We start from the raw sequence: 18,516 nt of genomic DNA, 5'->3' as shown, positions 1-18,516 counted from the left end.
CTCTTGACAGTTTGGGGGTAGAGGTCCTTGCCTCAACATTTGGGGATTACAATTTGAGATGAGATTTGGGTGGGGACGTGGAGCCAAACTATATCAGTATCTTTATTTGCATACTTGTATACTTGTCTTATTTTGAATTATAAGCTCTTTCAATACTGAGGTCCTCCTTTATTGTCATATTTTCAAGCATATAGTAATAAATGGAATTGAGTTACATTTTATTGTGATAGAGCATGGAATCTGACACACCTGGTTTAAATCTTGCCTGTGCTGTTTGCTACCAAATTTCTTAACCTCTCTATGCCTACACGCCCTCTTAAGTGGGTATCATAGTGTTGCGTACTTGATAGGTTTGTGGAGAGGATTGAAGTTATGAAGATACAGCTCTTAACAGAGTGGTCAGGTCATAGTAAATTCTTTGTGTTCTATAGTTGTTGGTGCCATCATTGTTATTGTTAATAATAATATGCTGTTATGTTATTGACTCTCAAAGATACAGGGTTAAAGGAATACACACTTAAGCTGGCATTGACTTACATGCTAGGACTTCTGAAAACTAAGTATTCAAGAACCTGGTTTATATCTGCTTTGGTAGTCCATATTACCTGTCAGGATATAAAAGTCCGTTAATCCCTTAGTCCCTGCAGGCATCCTTTGTGTTGTTTGTCTTCCATTTCCCTTTCTGTGCAGGGTAAGTAGTCTGTGTAACTGATTGGGAAAAGTAGCATACATGAGTCCTTTTCATTGTTTCTATAAAATTGGGGTTTTGTTACAGAACATGTTAAGCCTACCTAGGCAGTATGTTATTTTATAAATGTAATTTAAAATTTTAACTTATACACTAATTATAGTTATATAAAAGGAAAATATCATAAATTTCCAGAACGTTAGTCCCTAAATTAATATAGAAAGTCCACTATGTATGTGTACTAAGTACAAAATTGAGATTGAAATGTAAGGAACTTTCCCTTTTTGCCTTCTGGGGCAGGGATTGGCAAACAGTGAACCAGCCACCTGTGTTTGTAAATAAAATTTACCACAAACAGCCATGTTAATTCTTACACATATTGTTGTAAATAGACAGCCACATTCATTCTTATAAATATTGTCAGTGACTGCTTTTCCCCTACAACTACAGAGTTGAATAGTTTATAGCAGCCTATATGGCCTGCAAACCTGAAGAATTTAGTATCTGATCCTTTACAGAAAATGTTTATTCACTCCTGTTCAAGGGTATTATTTTTGTGGCTCATCTCTTACAGCTTTTCTCACTCTGTCTCTTGTATTGATTCCTTTTCTTCTATCTGCTTAAACGATTTTCTCCAGAATCTTTTCTTGAATAGCTCACCTTTCTTAGGGTTTATGTCACTCCACTGTCTAGGTTCTACTTTCTGACTAATTTCTTTTTAGTGTCCTTTATAGACTTTCTGCTGCTGGGGAGTTTGATCACTTTTTTTCTTATCTTATAGGTTTAGCATCTTGAATCCAAAAATCCAAAATTTGAAATGCTCTGAAATTTAAAACTTTTTGAGCACCAACACAGTGTTTAAAGGGAGTGCTCATTGGAGCATTTTGAATTTTGGATTTTCAGATTAGGAGCTTAATGGGTAAAGATGATACTAAATCCAAAAAAGTCTGAAATCTGAAACACTTTTGGTCCCAAGAATTTTGGTTAATGTGTATTCAACCTGTATAGGCAATAATATATACTCTCCTATGGCTTCTGAAGCACCCACACCTCCTAGAGGATAAGAGGAACATACTGTATTGCTTTCTGCACCTTTTTTATCTGCTTCAGTGTCCCTGAGTCATTTCAAAATGAACATGTCCCAAATTGAACTCATTTCCTTCTGCTTCCAAAACAGCTTCCCTGGCCACTGAACTCTACCATGTTAGTCATGTGAGTGAGAAGCCTGATATCTGTCACCTCCCTCCTCCTATTTACCAATCCAATAGCAGTGGGTGATCACTACTCTTGTAGACCCGTTTTCTTCCTTCCATTTTTCTCTGTTTTTACTAGTATAGATCCTAGTTTTATCTGCTGCCACCTTTGTAACATTTTTTTCACAGCAGTCTTCCTAAAACAAATCTCTTGTGTAAAACATGTTAGTGGGCTGGGTGAGGTGGCTCACACCTGTAATCCCAGCACTTTGGGAGGCCGAGGCAGGCAGATCACCTGAGGTGAGGAGTTCGAGACCAACCTGGCCAACATGGTGAAAACCTGTCTCTACTAAGAATGCAAAATTAACCAGGCGTGGTGGCAGGCCCCTGTAATCCCAGCTACTCAGGAGTCTGAGGCAGGAGAATTTCTTGAACCCAGGAGGTGGAGGTTGCAATGAGTTGAGATCATGCCACCGCACTCCACCCTGGGTGATAGAGTGAGACTCTGTCTCAACAACAACAACAAAAGGAAAAAAAACACATCAGTGGTTCTTTATGCCTTGTAATATTTAGCGCTATCTTTAAGACCTTCCACGTGACTGCATTCCAGAATTTTACAAATTAATAAGCAAATTTTTCTTAGCTCCTGTCCCCAAGTATCTATAGCACTTTTTAAATGAGCTCGACTTAATCACATTATGTTATAGTTGTTGGTTTACTCATCCATTAGACTGTAAAACATTTAAAGATTGTAAATGTTTGTATTCTTAGGGCCCCCAGTTCTGACACATAGTTGGCTTCAAAATGTGATCATTACACGTTCTATGCATGGAACAAAATATCCACATAGCTCATAAATAGGTAAAATATCATGCATCAATTAAAAATATACTTGTGCAAATGGGGTTATTTTAAGGGTTTTTTTTGGGGGGGGGCTGTCGGTTCTTTTAGGGCAACTGGATTTACTGTAAAATCAAAGATTTAGAGATGAATTAAATGTTTTTTCAGTCTTATTATGATGACTAAGGATGGATAATGCAACTTTGGATAACCTTCATTTTTTTTGCAGAAGGTGTACTTTGGGAAAATATTCTTTAAGCAAAGCATTGGAAGTGAATCCAATTTTACTAGATTTTGTGAAAGTGGAACTTTCTGTGGTAGGGGAAGATCTCCCAACAGAACAAACTTTGATGGAGAAAAAAAGATGATAGCCATATGCTGCCCACCATACACCCACAATATTAAGCTTGCTGGTTGTTTCTTCACCTAAAAGTTTACTTTTCCTTTATTAAACTTTATGTAATGGTACAAAAATATACCCTTCTGGAACTTTTTGACTCTGTGCTTTAGCTTCCAGAAGTTTTTCTTTCTCTTGTCTTTTTTTTAAAGCATGAGATGTCAGATACTGTAAAAATGAGTAAAAGCCTCTGTGTCTAATCTAGAGGTGGATATATGTTAATGAATATTAGTTAAAACAAAAGGATAAGTTTTCCTTTAGATGTGCCATTTAGGCTTTTTAAATACTGATATTATGCTTACTCCATCTTGGGTAGTCATTTTGTTTTATAAATAAGTTGGGAATGATTAGTAAGGATCTTGTTTACATGTTTTCTTTTGTCTTTTCTGTTTGAAAAAAGATGCCTTTACAGGCAGGTTAGTTACTACAATTTAAAATTTCTAACTATGACCTTAAAGTAAGACATGCATTTTAACATTGCAGCCCCGTGCACAGAAAAATAGTTACAAGTTTCATGAAAAAAAACCTTATTATATGTAAAGTGATATTCTGTTCCATTCTATTCTATTCTTATTCCTCTATTCTATTCTATTCTGTTCTGTTCTGTTCTGTTCTGTTCTCCTTCCACACTTCCTTCTCAATGCTGATTGGCTGGTGCCCATAGTTTGGAAAATAATACCAAGTTGGAAAGTAGAAGAAATTACAGAAACTGGGAAATTACTTTGTTAAAGACAAAGTAACCTGCTCTGAGAACTCTGTGAGTAATGCAGAAAGATGTCTTAAAACCCTTTTAGTATGTTGGTTGGGCAGGGTTTGTGAGTGTGTGTCTGTGTCTGTGTCTGTATAGTGACTGTAATGTAATATCTGATTTCTATAAGCTACTTTTGAGAAGTATCCTTTTATGTAACATCAGTGAACTGTAGTAAAAATAAAACCAAGAGAATATGTAGTAAATAACAAAATATTTGTAAATGCTGCAGGGAAAGATTAGTGATGGCCTCATTAAAAAGGTAAAAGTTAAATAGGTACTTAAAGGATAGGCTTAGAATGTGTGTAGGTTGGAGAAAGAGTCAACACATCCCACTGATGGTAATGTGATGGTAAATGTAATAGAATTGGGAGTACAACTGCTCCAGAATTGGGAATGAAACAATATATTCAGGAATAGTGAGAAGTAAGCATCTAGCTATAATATAGAGTTCACATTGGTCATGAGTGGAAGACTAAACTGAAAAGTAGAGGCCAGATTATAAAGTGATTTAGACTTTATCTTGTAGGCAATGCGTGTCTCTGTGTCTCTCTGTCTCTGTCTCTGTCTCTCTGCTAACATTTGCCACTCAATCTGTCTTGGTTACTGTTTGTATCATATATCATTTTTCATACTTTCAAGTTGTTTGTGTCTTTGAATCTAAAGTATTAATTCCTAGGGATAGATTATAGTTGCACCTTTCTTTTTATCCAGCCTTTTGATTGTATGCTTAGCTCATTCACATTTTATGTAGTATGTGATGTAGTTGGAATTACTTGTGCCATTTTGCTCTTTGTTTTCTATATCTCTCATTATATTTGTTCTCTCTTCTTTGTTACTATCTTCTTTTGTGTTGAACAAATATTTCTTAGTGTATCGTCTTAGGTATGCTGTTGATTTTTAACATTAAAAATATTATTTTCTTAGTGGTTGCTCTAAGAATTACAATTTGCATTCCAATTTATCATCACCAACTTTAGGTTAATACTGATCTAATTTCTGTAAAATACAGCACTTTTGCTCCATTATAACTTTGTTTTCTTCCCCTCCTTTTGCTGTTTTTGCCTTATGTATTACATTTATTTACATTATAAACCCAACTGTTGTTATATTCTGTCTTTTAATGAAATTAAGAGGAAATAAAAATATATTTATAGTCTTTTATATTTTCTCATTTATATTTAACACATCTGGTGGTCGTCCTCACTTGTTGTTGTGAATTTCAGTTAACATATGGTGTCATTTCCTTTTAGCTCAAGGTACTTGTTCAAGTATTTTAACTTTAAGATATTCTCCATCTTTTTTTTTTTAAGTTTGAGGATATCTTTATTCTTCCTTTCTTGTTTGAAGAATACTTTTGCAGTAAATAGAATTCTTAGTTGACAGTTTTTTAAAATTTTTTGTTACTGCCTTCTGGCTTCCGTTTTTTCCTGATGTTTAGTCAGCTATTAATTGTATTGTTTTTCCCATGTATGTGATGAGTAATTTCTCTGTTGTTCCTCTCATTTTTTTTTTTTTTTTTGGCGGCTTCAAACTGTTTAAATGTGATATGTTTAGATGTTGATCCCTGTGTTTATCATATTTGGGGTTCATTGATCTTCCATGGCTTGATAGATTAGTGATTTTCATCAAATTTGGGAAATTTTCAGCCATTATTTCTTTTAACATTTTTTTCTCCTTTCTCTTTTTCCAGTTCTGCCTTTACACATATGTTGATATGTGTGATGTTATCCCAGAGGTCTCTGAGGCTCTGTTTATTTTTCTGCAGTATTTTTTCCCTCTTTTTTCTTTCTTTTGGACAATTTCTGTTTCTTTATTTTTAAGTTCACTGATTTTGTTTTTTTAATGCCATCTCAAATATTCTCTTGAGGGCATAGTGAATCTCATTTTTGTTATAATGTGTTTCAACTCTAGTTAACTCTCGTGTTTTAAAAGTTAACGTTTCTTTATTGAGATTCTCTATTTGTTGTGCAATTGTCATATTTTTTCTTTAATTTTTGAAATATGGTTTCCTTTAATTTTTTGAACTTAATTATAAATTATAATAGCTGCTTTGTATTCTTTATCTGCTAAATCCAACAGCTGTGCCCACCAGGAGTTAATTTCTGTTGACTGCTTTTTTTTAACCTGATTATAGGTCAACTTCTGTAGTTTGCATGTCTCACAATTTTTTTTCAATTGGGCATATTATATAATATATTGTAGCAACACTAGGTTCTGAATTATTTTTTTTGAGACAGGATCTGGCCTGTTTCCCAGGCTGAAGTGCAGTGGCATGATCTCAGCTTACTGTAATCTCCACCTCTCGGGCTAAAACCATCCTCTCACTTGGCTTCCTGAGTAGCTGGGACTAGTGGTACACGTCACCACGCCCAGCTAATTTTTGTATTTTTTATAGAGATGAGGTTTCCGTGTTGCCCAGGCTAGTCTTGAACTCCTAGGCTTAAGCGACCAGCCTGCCTCAGCCTCCCAAAGTGCTAGGATTAGAGACGTGAGCCACTACGCCTGGCCTGATTTTTTTTTAAAACCTCCTGACAAATGATTGTTTTGTGTTTTTGTTTTGTTTTTAAATAACTAACCTGTACATAATCTGTAGAACTGTTCTCCCCAACAGATAGAAGCCCTAGAATTCTGTGTTAAAATTTTAATTCTAATTTCCATTTTTAAACCTGATTTTCTAGGATCAGCTCTTTGTATAGCTTCATGGTCAGCCAGTTATTGCTTAGAGATTGTGCTTAAACATCTTGAATTTCTTTAAAACTTTCAGCTTTTTTTTTGAGATGGAGTTTCTTTCTTGTTGCCCAGGCTGGAGGGCAATGGTGTGATCTCGGCTCACTGAAACCTCCACCTCCCAGGTTCAAACAGTTCACCTGTCTCAGCCTCCCGAGTATCTGGGATTACAGGCATGTGCCACCAAACCCGGCTAATTTTGTATTTTTAGTAGAGACCGGGTTTCACCATGTTGGTCAGGCTGGTCTGCCACCTCAGCCTCCCAAAGTGCTGGGATTGCAGGTGTGAGCCACTGCACCCAGCCACTTTCAGCATTTTTTGATGATCCTATGTGTGAGTTGGGAAGTGTATTCAAAGTTCTGACAGTTTTCACATTAGCCTTGGCTTTTACTTTCTCTGGAGCTCTCTTGAGCCTCCCCCTCATATGTGCACTGACTGTCAGACAGGTACGTGTGGGGAGCTTATTTAGGCTCTCTGTGCCTCTCTCATTTCCAGTATCCCCTTATTAAATCTCTGGGTATCTTTCTAGTCTGTCATTTTCTCCAGCTGGGACTACATTCTCATTTTAGCAGAGCTCTGGGCCTTTACCCTTTGTTTCCTTCCAAATTTGCTATTTTTATTGCCAGTACCACTAGGCATGGGTTTTTGCTCTGTACCCTAAATGACCATAGCCCTCTGGTTTTCACTGGCAACACTGCCCTGGGAAAACTGCCTCACTGATTGAGTTGGGTGGTTGTAGGGGGACGGTAGCATCCCTTGGCAAAGAAGGCCACTTTCCTCTACTGTCATATCTAGCAGCTTTTTAAGAAAAAATTCTTCTCAATTTGTTGTTGCCTTTGCTTAGTTTCCAGAGCCCTGAAGTGATTGTTTTCTTCAGTGTACTTCAGTTTTATAAGTATTTTGGGGGAGTGCATTTGCTACCCTCATCATTCTGCTATACCTGGAAATCTCTCCTCAAACTTCCTAACCCCTTCGGACCCTGTGTCCCCTACACCCACTTTAATTCAATCTAGTCAGTTTTTTCACCATTGTTCTACTGAAACCATTCTTGTAAGAGGCACCAACATCTTGCATTTGTCATAGCAATTGTCATTTTCCTGTTTTTATCTAGCCATTATCCTTCTGGCTATTTCTTGACTATGCCAAGCCCACCACTGAGTTTTTACATTTGCATTTCCCTGTAGCCATCTTCCCTAGATCTTCACATGGTTCTTACCTTTATATCTTTCAGGTTGATGTTCATATCTTAACCTCCTTCGTAAAGTTTTCTCTGGCTTCCTTATGTAAAATAGAGATATTTCTAAAGTAACACAATAGGAACAGAAGAGTAAACATAGATGAATATTTAGGTCCTTATACTTGCTTCACTTAATGCATCTTTCAGTAGCTTTTGATATAAATGGTCACTCAGTTTTTCTAAAAAAATTTTAACGTGGCTTCTAAGATAAGATTCTTTCTTATTTTTCTTCGGGCTCTATTAACTACTCTGTCCTCTATTTTTCATTTCATGAATTTTTTTTCTGTATGAACTTCCTTAGGTGATATTATTAGGTACCCTTGCTTTAAATCTTTATCTAGATGACTCCCAAATGCATTTTTCCAGCCTTAGCTTCTACCCTAACCTCACGTGAACATCTAATAAGGATTTCAAACTTCATAGATAAAAAACAGAACTCTTGATCTACTTTTTCCTTCAAACTTATTGCCTTAAATTTTTAGAATGCCTTTTTTTTTTTTTTTTTTTTGAGACAGAGTCTCGCTCTGTCACCCAGTGCTGTGGCGCGATCTCAGCTCGCCGCAACCTCTACCTCCTGGGTTCAAATGATAGAATGCTATTCTGAAAGGTAAATCTGATTGTATCCCTTTCCTGGTCAAAACCTCCATTAGCTTCCCTTTACATTTAGAGTGAAATTCAGTTTCTTACCGTGTTTGGTGAAGGTTTGTATGATCTTGTGCCTGCTTACCTCTCTGCACATAACTCCTACCTCTCTGAACTTAACTCCCACCTTTCTCTCTCCTTACTCAGAATGATGCAGCCACATTATCTTTCTGGCTGTTTCTTGAATATGCCAAGCCCACCACTAGGTTTTTACATTTGCAGTTCCCTGTAACCACAGTGCTCTTTCCTCAGATCTTCACATGGTTCTTACCTTCATGTCATTCGGGCTTGTGTTCATATCTTAACTGCTTCATGAGATTTTCTCTAACTTCCTTATCTAAAACAAGACATTTTTAAAGCAACACAATAGGAAGAGTAAATGTAGATGAATACTTAGGTCCTTGTTCTTGCTTTACTTTTGCATTCTTTTTGATCAAAAATATTGTGCACAATCTTATACAACTTATCTGGGAATTTAATACTCTGTTACCTTGGTTAATGAGTCTGGAAAAGTAAATAACTTACTTTAACATAGTTGGCTATGTTAAAAAGTCAATCTTAATAGCTGTATGTTATGAGAGGAATGAGTATTGATTTACTAGCAGTTCTCCCTCAAACCCAGCTACCTAAATGTGAATTAACAAAGTATAGAGGCCGGGCACTATGGCTCACACTTGTAATCTCAGCACTTTGGGAGGCTGAGACAGGTGGATTGCCTGAGGTCAGGAGTTCGAGACCAGCCTGGTCAACATGGTGAAACCCCGTCTCTACTAAAAATATTAAAATAATTAACTGGGCGTGGTGGCAGGCCTCTGTAATGCCAGCTACTCAGGAGGCTGAGGCAGAAGAAAACCCAGGAGGCGAAGGTTGCAGTGAGCCGAGGTCATGCCATTGTACTCCAGCCTGGGCAACAAGAGTGAAACACTGTCTCAGACAAACAAAGAAAGTATAGAAATACTTCCAGAAATAGCTTCAATTTGTAATGAAAATGGACACAATTTTGAAGTCTGTAGTTTTCTGTGTTCTTCTCTCTGTACCAGTTAACACTTAAGAGCCTGTTGTCCGTTATTTGTTAAAGTAGTTGTACTATACTTTCTGACTTACTTTCTGTTTACTTTCTGACTTTCTGTTTCCATAATTTTACTAACAAGTAATGGAATGAAAGATTGATATCTTATAAAAGGATTTTAAATACCATTGTACACATAAGCCCAACTTTGAAAGATCGGTTTAAAGGAACATTCACTTCTGCTCTCGTCTTCTCAGAACTAGAAGCCATCCTACTCTTCCTATTCTAGGATAACTGTCTTTACCTGGTTCTTTGGTCCCAACGCATCCTCATCCCCATCCTTCTTGGCCTCTTTTCTAACCATAACACCATTTCCTTTCCAGATTCTTAGGTATATACTTCATGTTTTCTAGCTCTTCTAAATCATTACTTTAAAGCTTTATTTTTTTGGCTAGAAAGCTGGAATTTTGGTATTGTTTCTGTGTGTTATGTAATTTGTCCTTCATTAACTGGATTTCTGACAGTCAAGTATATTGTTGGACTATAATAACCTCTTTGTTAATGTAAACTCTAGTCAGATTTACTGCTGCAAAGTCTGTGGTATGAAGAAATCATCATATTATTTAGTAATTTCTTCTTTTGAAGAATGAACATAACTTTGAAACTTCCCAAAGGGAAAATAGTTTTGTGTGGTCACAAATCTATCAGGACTGTATGATTTCTTTTCTTTTCTTTTTGAGATGGAGTTTCGCTCTGCATTCACTTTTTCTAAAACTTAGCAACTGAGCTCTTTTCATGGAGTTGATGCTTGGTTTTTTTTGTTGTTTTTTTTTCTCACTGCATCTTAGAAAACAAGATCAAGCTATTTGTGGTAAAGTAACAGTTTTTACAATTTTGAATTCATCGAAGACTGTTATTTTTGTGAAATATACAAATGGATTGCTAGAAAGATGAAATTTTTAAAAAATAAAATATGGGTCCTAATTCTTATTATCATATTCATAGATATCAATTTATTCTCTCATTGTTATAAAAACTCTAAACACTCTCAATTTCTGTATTTGTCTTATTGGAGAGCAGTAACAGATATTTCATGGACTAGTAACAAATATTTTGCAGATCAGTACCAGTCTACAGATCACACTTTTAGTAGCGTATCTAATTTTATTGCTTAATGTTATTTCAGAAGCATCTTGTTCACTATGATGAATAGCTGTTATCCTTTAAAAATATATTTTTATGTGTTTCCTTTTCAGAACCGAGAGCTTCAGATCATGAGAAAGCTAGATCACTGTAACATAGTCCGATTGCGTTATTTCTTCTACTCCAGTGGTGAGAAGGTAGGTTTGACACAAAGTGTGTACTGAACATTGTGATAAGTTTGTTATTTTTCTAGAAATTAATCTCCCCACCCCCCATAAGACAGTTTTGCTAATAGAATGGAAAAATTCCAAAACATTAGCCCCAGCAATACTCAGTCCAAGATATGGTCATTGAATATCAGTAGTTATATCAGGAAAGCATTAGTGAGATAAAGGGAATGCACTTGTAAGAATTTTCTTCTTTGTTAAAGCATCTGTCTTCACTTCTCAAGAAAATGTATATACTTTTTTTATTTTTTTAAAGACATCTGTGTTCCTTATGTGCTTACATAGTCCTCTGATAGTTTACCTATTTATTGCAGGGAGGAAAATTAAGTCATTTTGTTAAGTGAAGTTGATAAGAGGTAAAAAGGTAGCAAGAGGACTTTGGTAGGAACAGAATGAAGGTTAAACATCTGGAAGCAAGTTGAGCCATCCTTGGCCAGTGAAAAACTTGGAAAAGATGTAATATTGCAGAGCTTACTTTAAGTGATCCCTATGTCTGATCACAATGAATTCTGTGAAAGCCAAGGGTAAGGAAGACTTTGTGCTGCTAATAACTCCCCCAACCCGTCTTTCTCTTCAGAAGATGCAATAATCAATGAAGTTGGAGCAAAGAAAATAAATTTCTGCTTTTCCTTGGTGTCTTTATTTTTCTGCCTGCCGCTATCCTTTCTTTCTTTTCAGTGGTTTGGAGTGCATAGGCAGGGCAGGTAACAAATCACTTGATTCTTTTGGCTAAATAAATATGACTTTGAAACTTCACTTGGTATTTTGGACTTCAGATTTCATGCATATAATATCTAATGTTCTTAGATCCATAATACTTGATTTCTAGCTCAGTGTTCTTGTTACTTTACCTGTTTTCTAGTATAACAATTTTTAGCCATTTTCTATTAAGCCTTCTTTTTTACAGCAAATATTGCCTGACAACATTTTCTATTGAAGTTTATTTAGATTATTTCTTTAGAAAATCTTTTTTTTCATTACAGTGCCTATTATATAGGAAGATGTCAATGTATTAAGCCTGAATTTTGATATAAATGCCTACAGATGTATAATTGTTGCGTATATACACATGTATTGTAACTAATGCGTTTTAACAACTATAGTTAGCAAATTGGCCCTTTATTGACACTTGCTTTTCAGTTGCTCTTTTTTTTAGTTTAAATGATACCTCTGGTTTACTAGGGATTGTAAACCCTCATAAGTATTAGAGGTTTTTTATTTCTAAACCCCGTTACTTGGTTCATACTACTTTTTTTTTTTTTTAACCTACCAAATGGCCTATTATTATCTTTTCTGATCTGTTTGGGCATGTGTTTGCGTTTTTCTGTCTCTTCCTAAGTAAAATTATAGAGCCTCTGTTATGTTCACGAGTATGTTCTTTGTAATGGAATTTTGCATCTTCATTTTGTTGTTGTTACTAGATGAATCACGATACTCCTGGGTAAGAATTATGTGTTCCATGAACTGCTGGATTACAATAGATTCATTTGAAAAAAGGCCTCCTCCCAGAGTTCTTAAACATTTTCTCTTTGATTGCTTACTTTAATGTATATAGCATTCCTTATATGCTAGGCACTGTTTTAATGCTTTATAAATATTAACTCCTTTAACTCTTAAGAAGTTGAAGAGCAGAAAAGAAAGATTATCAAACCGTTTGAATGCAAGGCACCTGATGGCTTACTTGTCTGGTTTTGGTTTGGTGGAAAACTCCTGTCATAGTCAGCTCTTACACTGACTTAATCCTTCACTGGAGGTGACAACTGACTGTCTCTTATCTGTATGCCCCAGAGGATAATTTCCTCTTTGCTGCTGTTCTCAGTTTCTTACTTATCTTAAAGGTTCTTACAGATAAAGAGCAATTAGAAGTCATTAACAGAGATTAACCTCTATTATAAAAAAAATAGATCTTCTAGTATTTTCTTTATGTCAGAACTTTCTCTTGAGCTTTGTAAATTTTCCAAAGTTAAAAAAAAAAAAAGACACCTCCTAATTTTGGGATAGCTTCATTAAAAACAAAAAGGAAGAAGAAAAGAAAAGTTGTGGTATATTGCCGAAAATAATGGTCCTTCTTTGTCAAAAAAAAAGGAAATTTTTCTAAGATGTGCAGAAATACATAGGTTCAAGACTTCCCATAGTCTCCCAGCCACCAAAAAGATAATTTCTTTTTGCCCCACTCATAATCTCCACTTCTGAATTATTCTGGCAGGACTAAGATATCCTTCAGGAGACCAAGTAGTAAACTATTTCTTCCCATAGGAGAAGATGGATTCTTTTCTAGGGTTGAATGCTCAGGTTAGTTATTTTCAGTTCAGTTCTGACTTTCTTGGAATAGGTTGCTGAGAGTATTCACTGCTGTTTAGAAAGGAACGTAAATGTCTGTGAAATTCTTGCAAATCCTTGAAGATGATTTATCTTGGAATATGGCAGTCCTATATTTGGTAGGCATTTTTCTAGCAGAAGCATCATGTATTGCTTGTGTGTATTATGTATGAGAAGAGTTTTGGAGGAAGAAATAATAAATTAATCATTTGAGATGCTTATGACACATGCAAGTAGAGATGCCCAGTAGACAGATACATGTGTGACTTCATAGACGGTGGTGGTGGCTCTAGGTGGAGAAGTGACATTGACAAAGTAGGATAGAGAGGGTGTGTAGCCATGTGGAGCTTGGGGAGGGAGGAGATATGGAGTGCTGTTTGAGGCCAGGACAGTGAAAAGCCAGCAGTTTGGCAATATTTATTGCCTTTTGTTTCTAGAATTTGTCAAGGGGTGACAGCAGTGTTCATTTGAAAGAACTGCAAGGAAACCAGTGCCTTTAGGTGAGATTCAGGTTTTCTCTAGGGCAAAACGGTAAAAAGAACCCTCCAGGAAGAGATTGAGGTCATTACTTGAGGTTTTAGTTTTCTTTTTGAGGTGTCTTTTGAGGTTTAGGTGAGATCCCGGTTTTCTCTAGGGCAAGACTGTAAAAAGAACCCTCCAAGAAGAGATTGAGGTTATTGGAAACTTTCTTTTGAGATTTTTGAGGGAATGTTTTGGGAGGGAGATCGGTGATAACATGAGCCTACAGGATGTTTGAGGAGGCATTTAGGGAGATTAGTTGAGGACATTGTGAAGATGAGAAAAAATAACTCCTTGTTTCAGGATTACAGAGAAAAGGCTTGGTTAGGTTCTAGAATAGATGACTTCAAATGGATTTGGGAATTTTTAAAAATTCTCTCATTCTCTATAATCATCTCTGACTTTCTTTCCCTCGCTATTTTCTATCAGTCTCTTTCTTTAGCCCTTTTTTCTCCTTTGTTTTTAGTCTCTCTTTTCCCTTTCCGGATTCCTCGACCTTTCACTGTAGGCTCCAGGTCTCTATCTTTCTGTCTCTAGGTTTTTGTCCCCCTCTCTTGGTCTATGTCATCCCCTCTTTTTGGATTTCTTTTCCCTCCATATAACTCTCTCTTTTCTCTGTCTCTTTCTTTCTTGTCTCTCTCTTCTCCCCCACAGCCTTTTTCTCTCTGTCTCTCTGTCTCTCTCCCTCTCTTATTTCCTCTTTATAGGTCTCTTTATGGGTCCTCTTTATGGGTCTCCATCAACCTCTTTCTCTGGATTTCTATACCCGTCTTTCAATGGGATTTTACCCATCCCACTCTCTTTCTGATTGTTTCTAAATCTTTATATGGGTTCTCATCTGTCTTAAATATCCTTCATTGTCTCTCTTAGTGTCTCTTCTCTCTGGGCCTCTATTACTCCCTTTTTGGAAAATGTTGAGGAAAACAACTGAATTATTCACTACCACTGTCTTGACCTTTCTGTGTATCTTTTTCCATATGCACATGTTTATATAGGTGTATGCATAATAATTTATGATCTCATACAGATTTTTTTTCTTGCCTCATAATATGTATAGGTATTTTGGTTATCTAATATTCCATTGTTGTACTATATAATATTTTATCTATTCCCACATTGTTATTTTCAGTTTTAGAATTGTAGCTAAGCTACCCTGTGGCCTTGTAATAATTTCTGTCTGTAAGTACTTTTGCAGCTCTGGGAGAATTAAAGTAGGATTTCTGTAATAACAGGCATGTTTTACATTTCACTGACCGCGGTTTGACTTGAATGTGTGTCTATTTTGATAACCTTCTTTTTATTGTATTCTGCCTTTTGCATTTTAAAGACTTTCTTTGGGAATTGTGGATAATCAGCTTTTAGCCTGTAACAGGGGAAAGGGGTAGCCAATGTAACTAGAAGAAAGAGGAATTAAGTCACGACAGAGATTAGAGATGTGAACTAATTAGCCTTAGTTTTCTGGTTGGAATTATTAATGTTTGCTGTAGTAACTAGAGCATCATGTAGTCAATTCATATACTCTATGTTACCCAGTAGTAACTAACTCTGATTTAGTTTAGAGTAAGTAGTACCTCCTCTCTTACCTTCCCATTAGAGAAAAATGGGATATTTGAGTGTTTTGAAACTCAGGGCTTATAATTTTGTGAATTTCAAGTATCTTACAGAATAGTCTCTCTCTTTTTTTGATATTTGGCAGTAGAAACTTTCTACATCCCCAATGAAATCTTATGAAGACCTCTGATAGAACATATAAAAAGCAGAGTTGCCCTAGTTGAAGCTAAGGTGTGGAATCAGCTGATTTTGCCTTTTCTGAGTTATAGCTTACCCCATAGAACTCTAGGACTCTGAAGGTCATATGATAAAAGCTATGTTATGAGCTGGGTGCGGTGGCTCACGCCGTTAATCCCAGCATTTTGGGAGGCCGTGGTGGGTGAATCGCCTGCGGTCGGGAGTTTGAGACCAGCTTGGCCAACAGTGAAACCCCATCTCTACTAAAAATACAAAAAATTAGCTGGGTGTGGTGGCGGGTGCCTGTAATCCCAGCTTCTTGAGAGGCCGAGGCAGGAGAATTGCTTGAACCCGGGAGGCGGAGGTTGCAGTGAGCCGAGATTGCCCCGTTGTACTCCAGCCTGGGCAACAAGAGTGAAACTCCGTCTCAAAAAATAAAAAATAAAAATAAAAACTATATTATGTCTTTACAAGATCCTTAAGTTTTATTTCAATCAATTAATAGTTTTCTGTAAGAAAAACTTCTCTAAGTAACTTTTCATGTAAAAGGTTTTTTCCTTGTGATTCATAGATTACTTTAATAATAAAGAGAAAAACCTCTGCCTTCTACTTTGTGAGAGACTGTTCAAATAACAAAGATGACAGTTGATTTTATTTCTCATGCCACCTTTGTTCTATTGATAGTAATAGGGACCTGTACCAGAAGGGGAGGATTGTACCACTGCATCTGGTATCAGGGAGCAGAATGCTGTGCTTAATTGTGCCCATCTACCACTAGCTCTGGAGAGGAAAGGGTAGGGGTGACATACATGCCAAGGATTCATTCTGAAAAGTAAAGAGGACTGGCTTTGTAGCTAGAAATATTTGGGTTTGCGTTCCATTTTTGCCACTTGATAGTAGTATGACTCTGGGCAAGATACTTACTTTTATAAGCCTCTTCTCCGTCATCTGCACAGTAGGGGTTTTGTAAGGAGCAAATGTAATAATGTTATCAAGTGCTTATTATAGTACCTGGCATATAATTAACACTTAATAAACATTAATTTACTATTTTACCTATTATTGTGTTTATTAATAGCAAATATATATTGCACTTTCTATATATCAGACATTGTCCTGGGCCATTTACATATTTTATAACTCACTTAAACCTCATAGCAACCCATTAAAGAATGGGTACTATTTTACAGAACAACTGTTTTATAGAAGCACTATTTTATAGAAGAAACTGACACAACAGCAGTTAAGAAAGTTACCATACAACTACTAAATGGCAGTGTTGGGAGTCCGCTCCAAGTAGTCTGACTCCAGAGTCTGTATCGTATGCTATAGTGTTTAGCACAGAATGTACATTCCTCCAGAAGCAGTGTGCTAGAAATAAAACATTTAAAAATATCTTAGTAAATTATCAAACAAGGGGAGATTATAATATTAATAGGCCGGGCACGGTAGCTCATGCCTGTAATCCCAGCACTTTTGGGAGGCCAACGCGGGTGAATCACCTGGGGTCAGGAATTTGAGACCAGCCTGGCTAACATGGTGAAACCCCATTTCTACTAAAAATAAAAAAAATTTTAAAAAAGTAGCCAGGTGTGCTGGCAAGCGCCTGTAATCCCAGCTACTTGGGAGGCTGACGCAGGAGAATCACTTGAACCCGGGAGGCGGAGGTTTCAGTGAACCGAGATTGCGCCATTGCAGTCCAGCTTGGGCAACAAGAGCAAAACTCCATCTCAAAAAAAAATAATAATAATAATGATAGTTGCAGTACTAGTAATAATGGTGATTATAATAATAGCTTAAAAGTATATGATGCTATATGCGGGGCATTAATCTGAACACATTACTTATATTTACTCATTTAATCCTCACAACAGTAGTATGAAGAGGAGATGGAGAGAAGTTAAGTGACCTGCCCATAGAGTGATTTAAACCAGTATTTTAAATTTCTAGTTTGCAGGAAGTATTTGATTTTCAAAGAAATCTCTGACCCCCAAAAGATAAAGTAGAATTATGAAGCCATTACAGCAATCTATGTAAATATTTATAAATATTTATTAGAAATGTTTTGATGAGATTTGAGCCCAGGCAGTCTAGCTCTGGATTCCATTAACCTTCCCTAATACCACCACTCTTAGTTTTAGTATATGTTTTACTTTTAGTAAAGAACTTTTATCAGAGGTTTCTAAAACTTGTATGTGTGTATATGTACTCATTTCTAATTCCGCTTTAACTTTTTTGAGAGCAGGTATGTGTGCATATGGTTATATTAAGGGATGAAAGAAAGAAAGAAAAGGCCAAGAACAGTTCCTTGGTAATTTTGAAGCAGTATAGTATAAAGAGTCAATTTGGGTGTGAATAGTGACTGCTGTGTACTGGCTATGTGTCCTCAAGCAGATTGCTTAACCTTTCTCCTTATTGCTGAAATGAGGATAGTGTATGTGTGTGTGTGTATATATATATACACACACTTGTGTTTTATATATATTTTATATATATATATATACTTGTGTTATATACACCCTGTGTATACACACACACACTTATGTTACTATGAAAATAGTGGCCATGTAAGTAAAATGTGTATAGTATCGTGTATGAGTTTTTCTTTCATTACCTCTAACCATTAGTTCTTGCTGTTCCCTAGGGTTTTATTCTCCATTTTTCTTTACTTTCATACTTAACGCTGGGCCATATTCTCAATCCTCGTGACTTCGGTGACTCTCTAATGTTTATCTTCAGTTGAGGTCTCCCTGATGAACTCTAGAGCCTCAAGTTTTAGTACTAACCAGAAGTCTACCTGGAAGCCTGAGCCGTCGCATTTAGCGTGTTAGAATTTAAGACTCCCCTTATCCCTGCTATATATCAATTATTAAAATAAGAAACCTGGATGTTATCCTAGACCTTTTTGTTGACTTATTTGAATCTGTTCTTTCTATTTCACTGATAATGCTGCCTTAGTTCAGGCCCACATAATTTCTTTCTTTTTTTTTTTTTTTTTTTTGAAACGGAGTCTCGCTGTGTCGCCCAGGCTGGAGTGCAGTGGCCAGATCTCAGCTCACTGCAAACTCCGCCTCCCAGGTTTACGCCATTCTCCTG

The 18,516-nt window shown here is 36.3% G+C and overlaps 1 protein-coding gene across 2 annotated transcripts in view; it reads left to right on the top strand.

The window, feature by feature from the left end:
- The window catches only part of GSK3B (glycogen synthase kinase 3 beta), a 284,345-nt gene that overhangs the window by 138,194 nt on the left and 127,635 nt on the right, over positions 1 to 18,516 (top strand). For both annotated transcript variants that reach the window (XM_011940645.1, XM_011940644.1), the window contains exon 3: positions 10,741 to 10,824. In XM_011940645.1, coding sequence (XP_011796035.1) covers positions 10,741 to 10,824 — 84 coding nt within the window. The remainder of the gene's footprint in view (positions 1 to 10,740; positions 10,825 to 18,516) is intronic.

Source organism: Colobus angolensis, unplaced genomic scaffold, assembly GCF_000951035.1.
Source record: "Colobus angolensis palliatus isolate OR3802 unplaced genomic scaffold, Cang.pa_1.0 Scaffold190, whole genome shotgun sequence".
Taxonomy (NCBI): domain Eukaryota; kingdom Metazoa; phylum Chordata; class Mammalia; order Primates; family Cercopithecidae; genus Colobus; species Colobus angolensis.
Note: the sequence above shows the minus strand (reverse complement) of the source record. Positions and strands in the feature narration are given on the sequence as shown.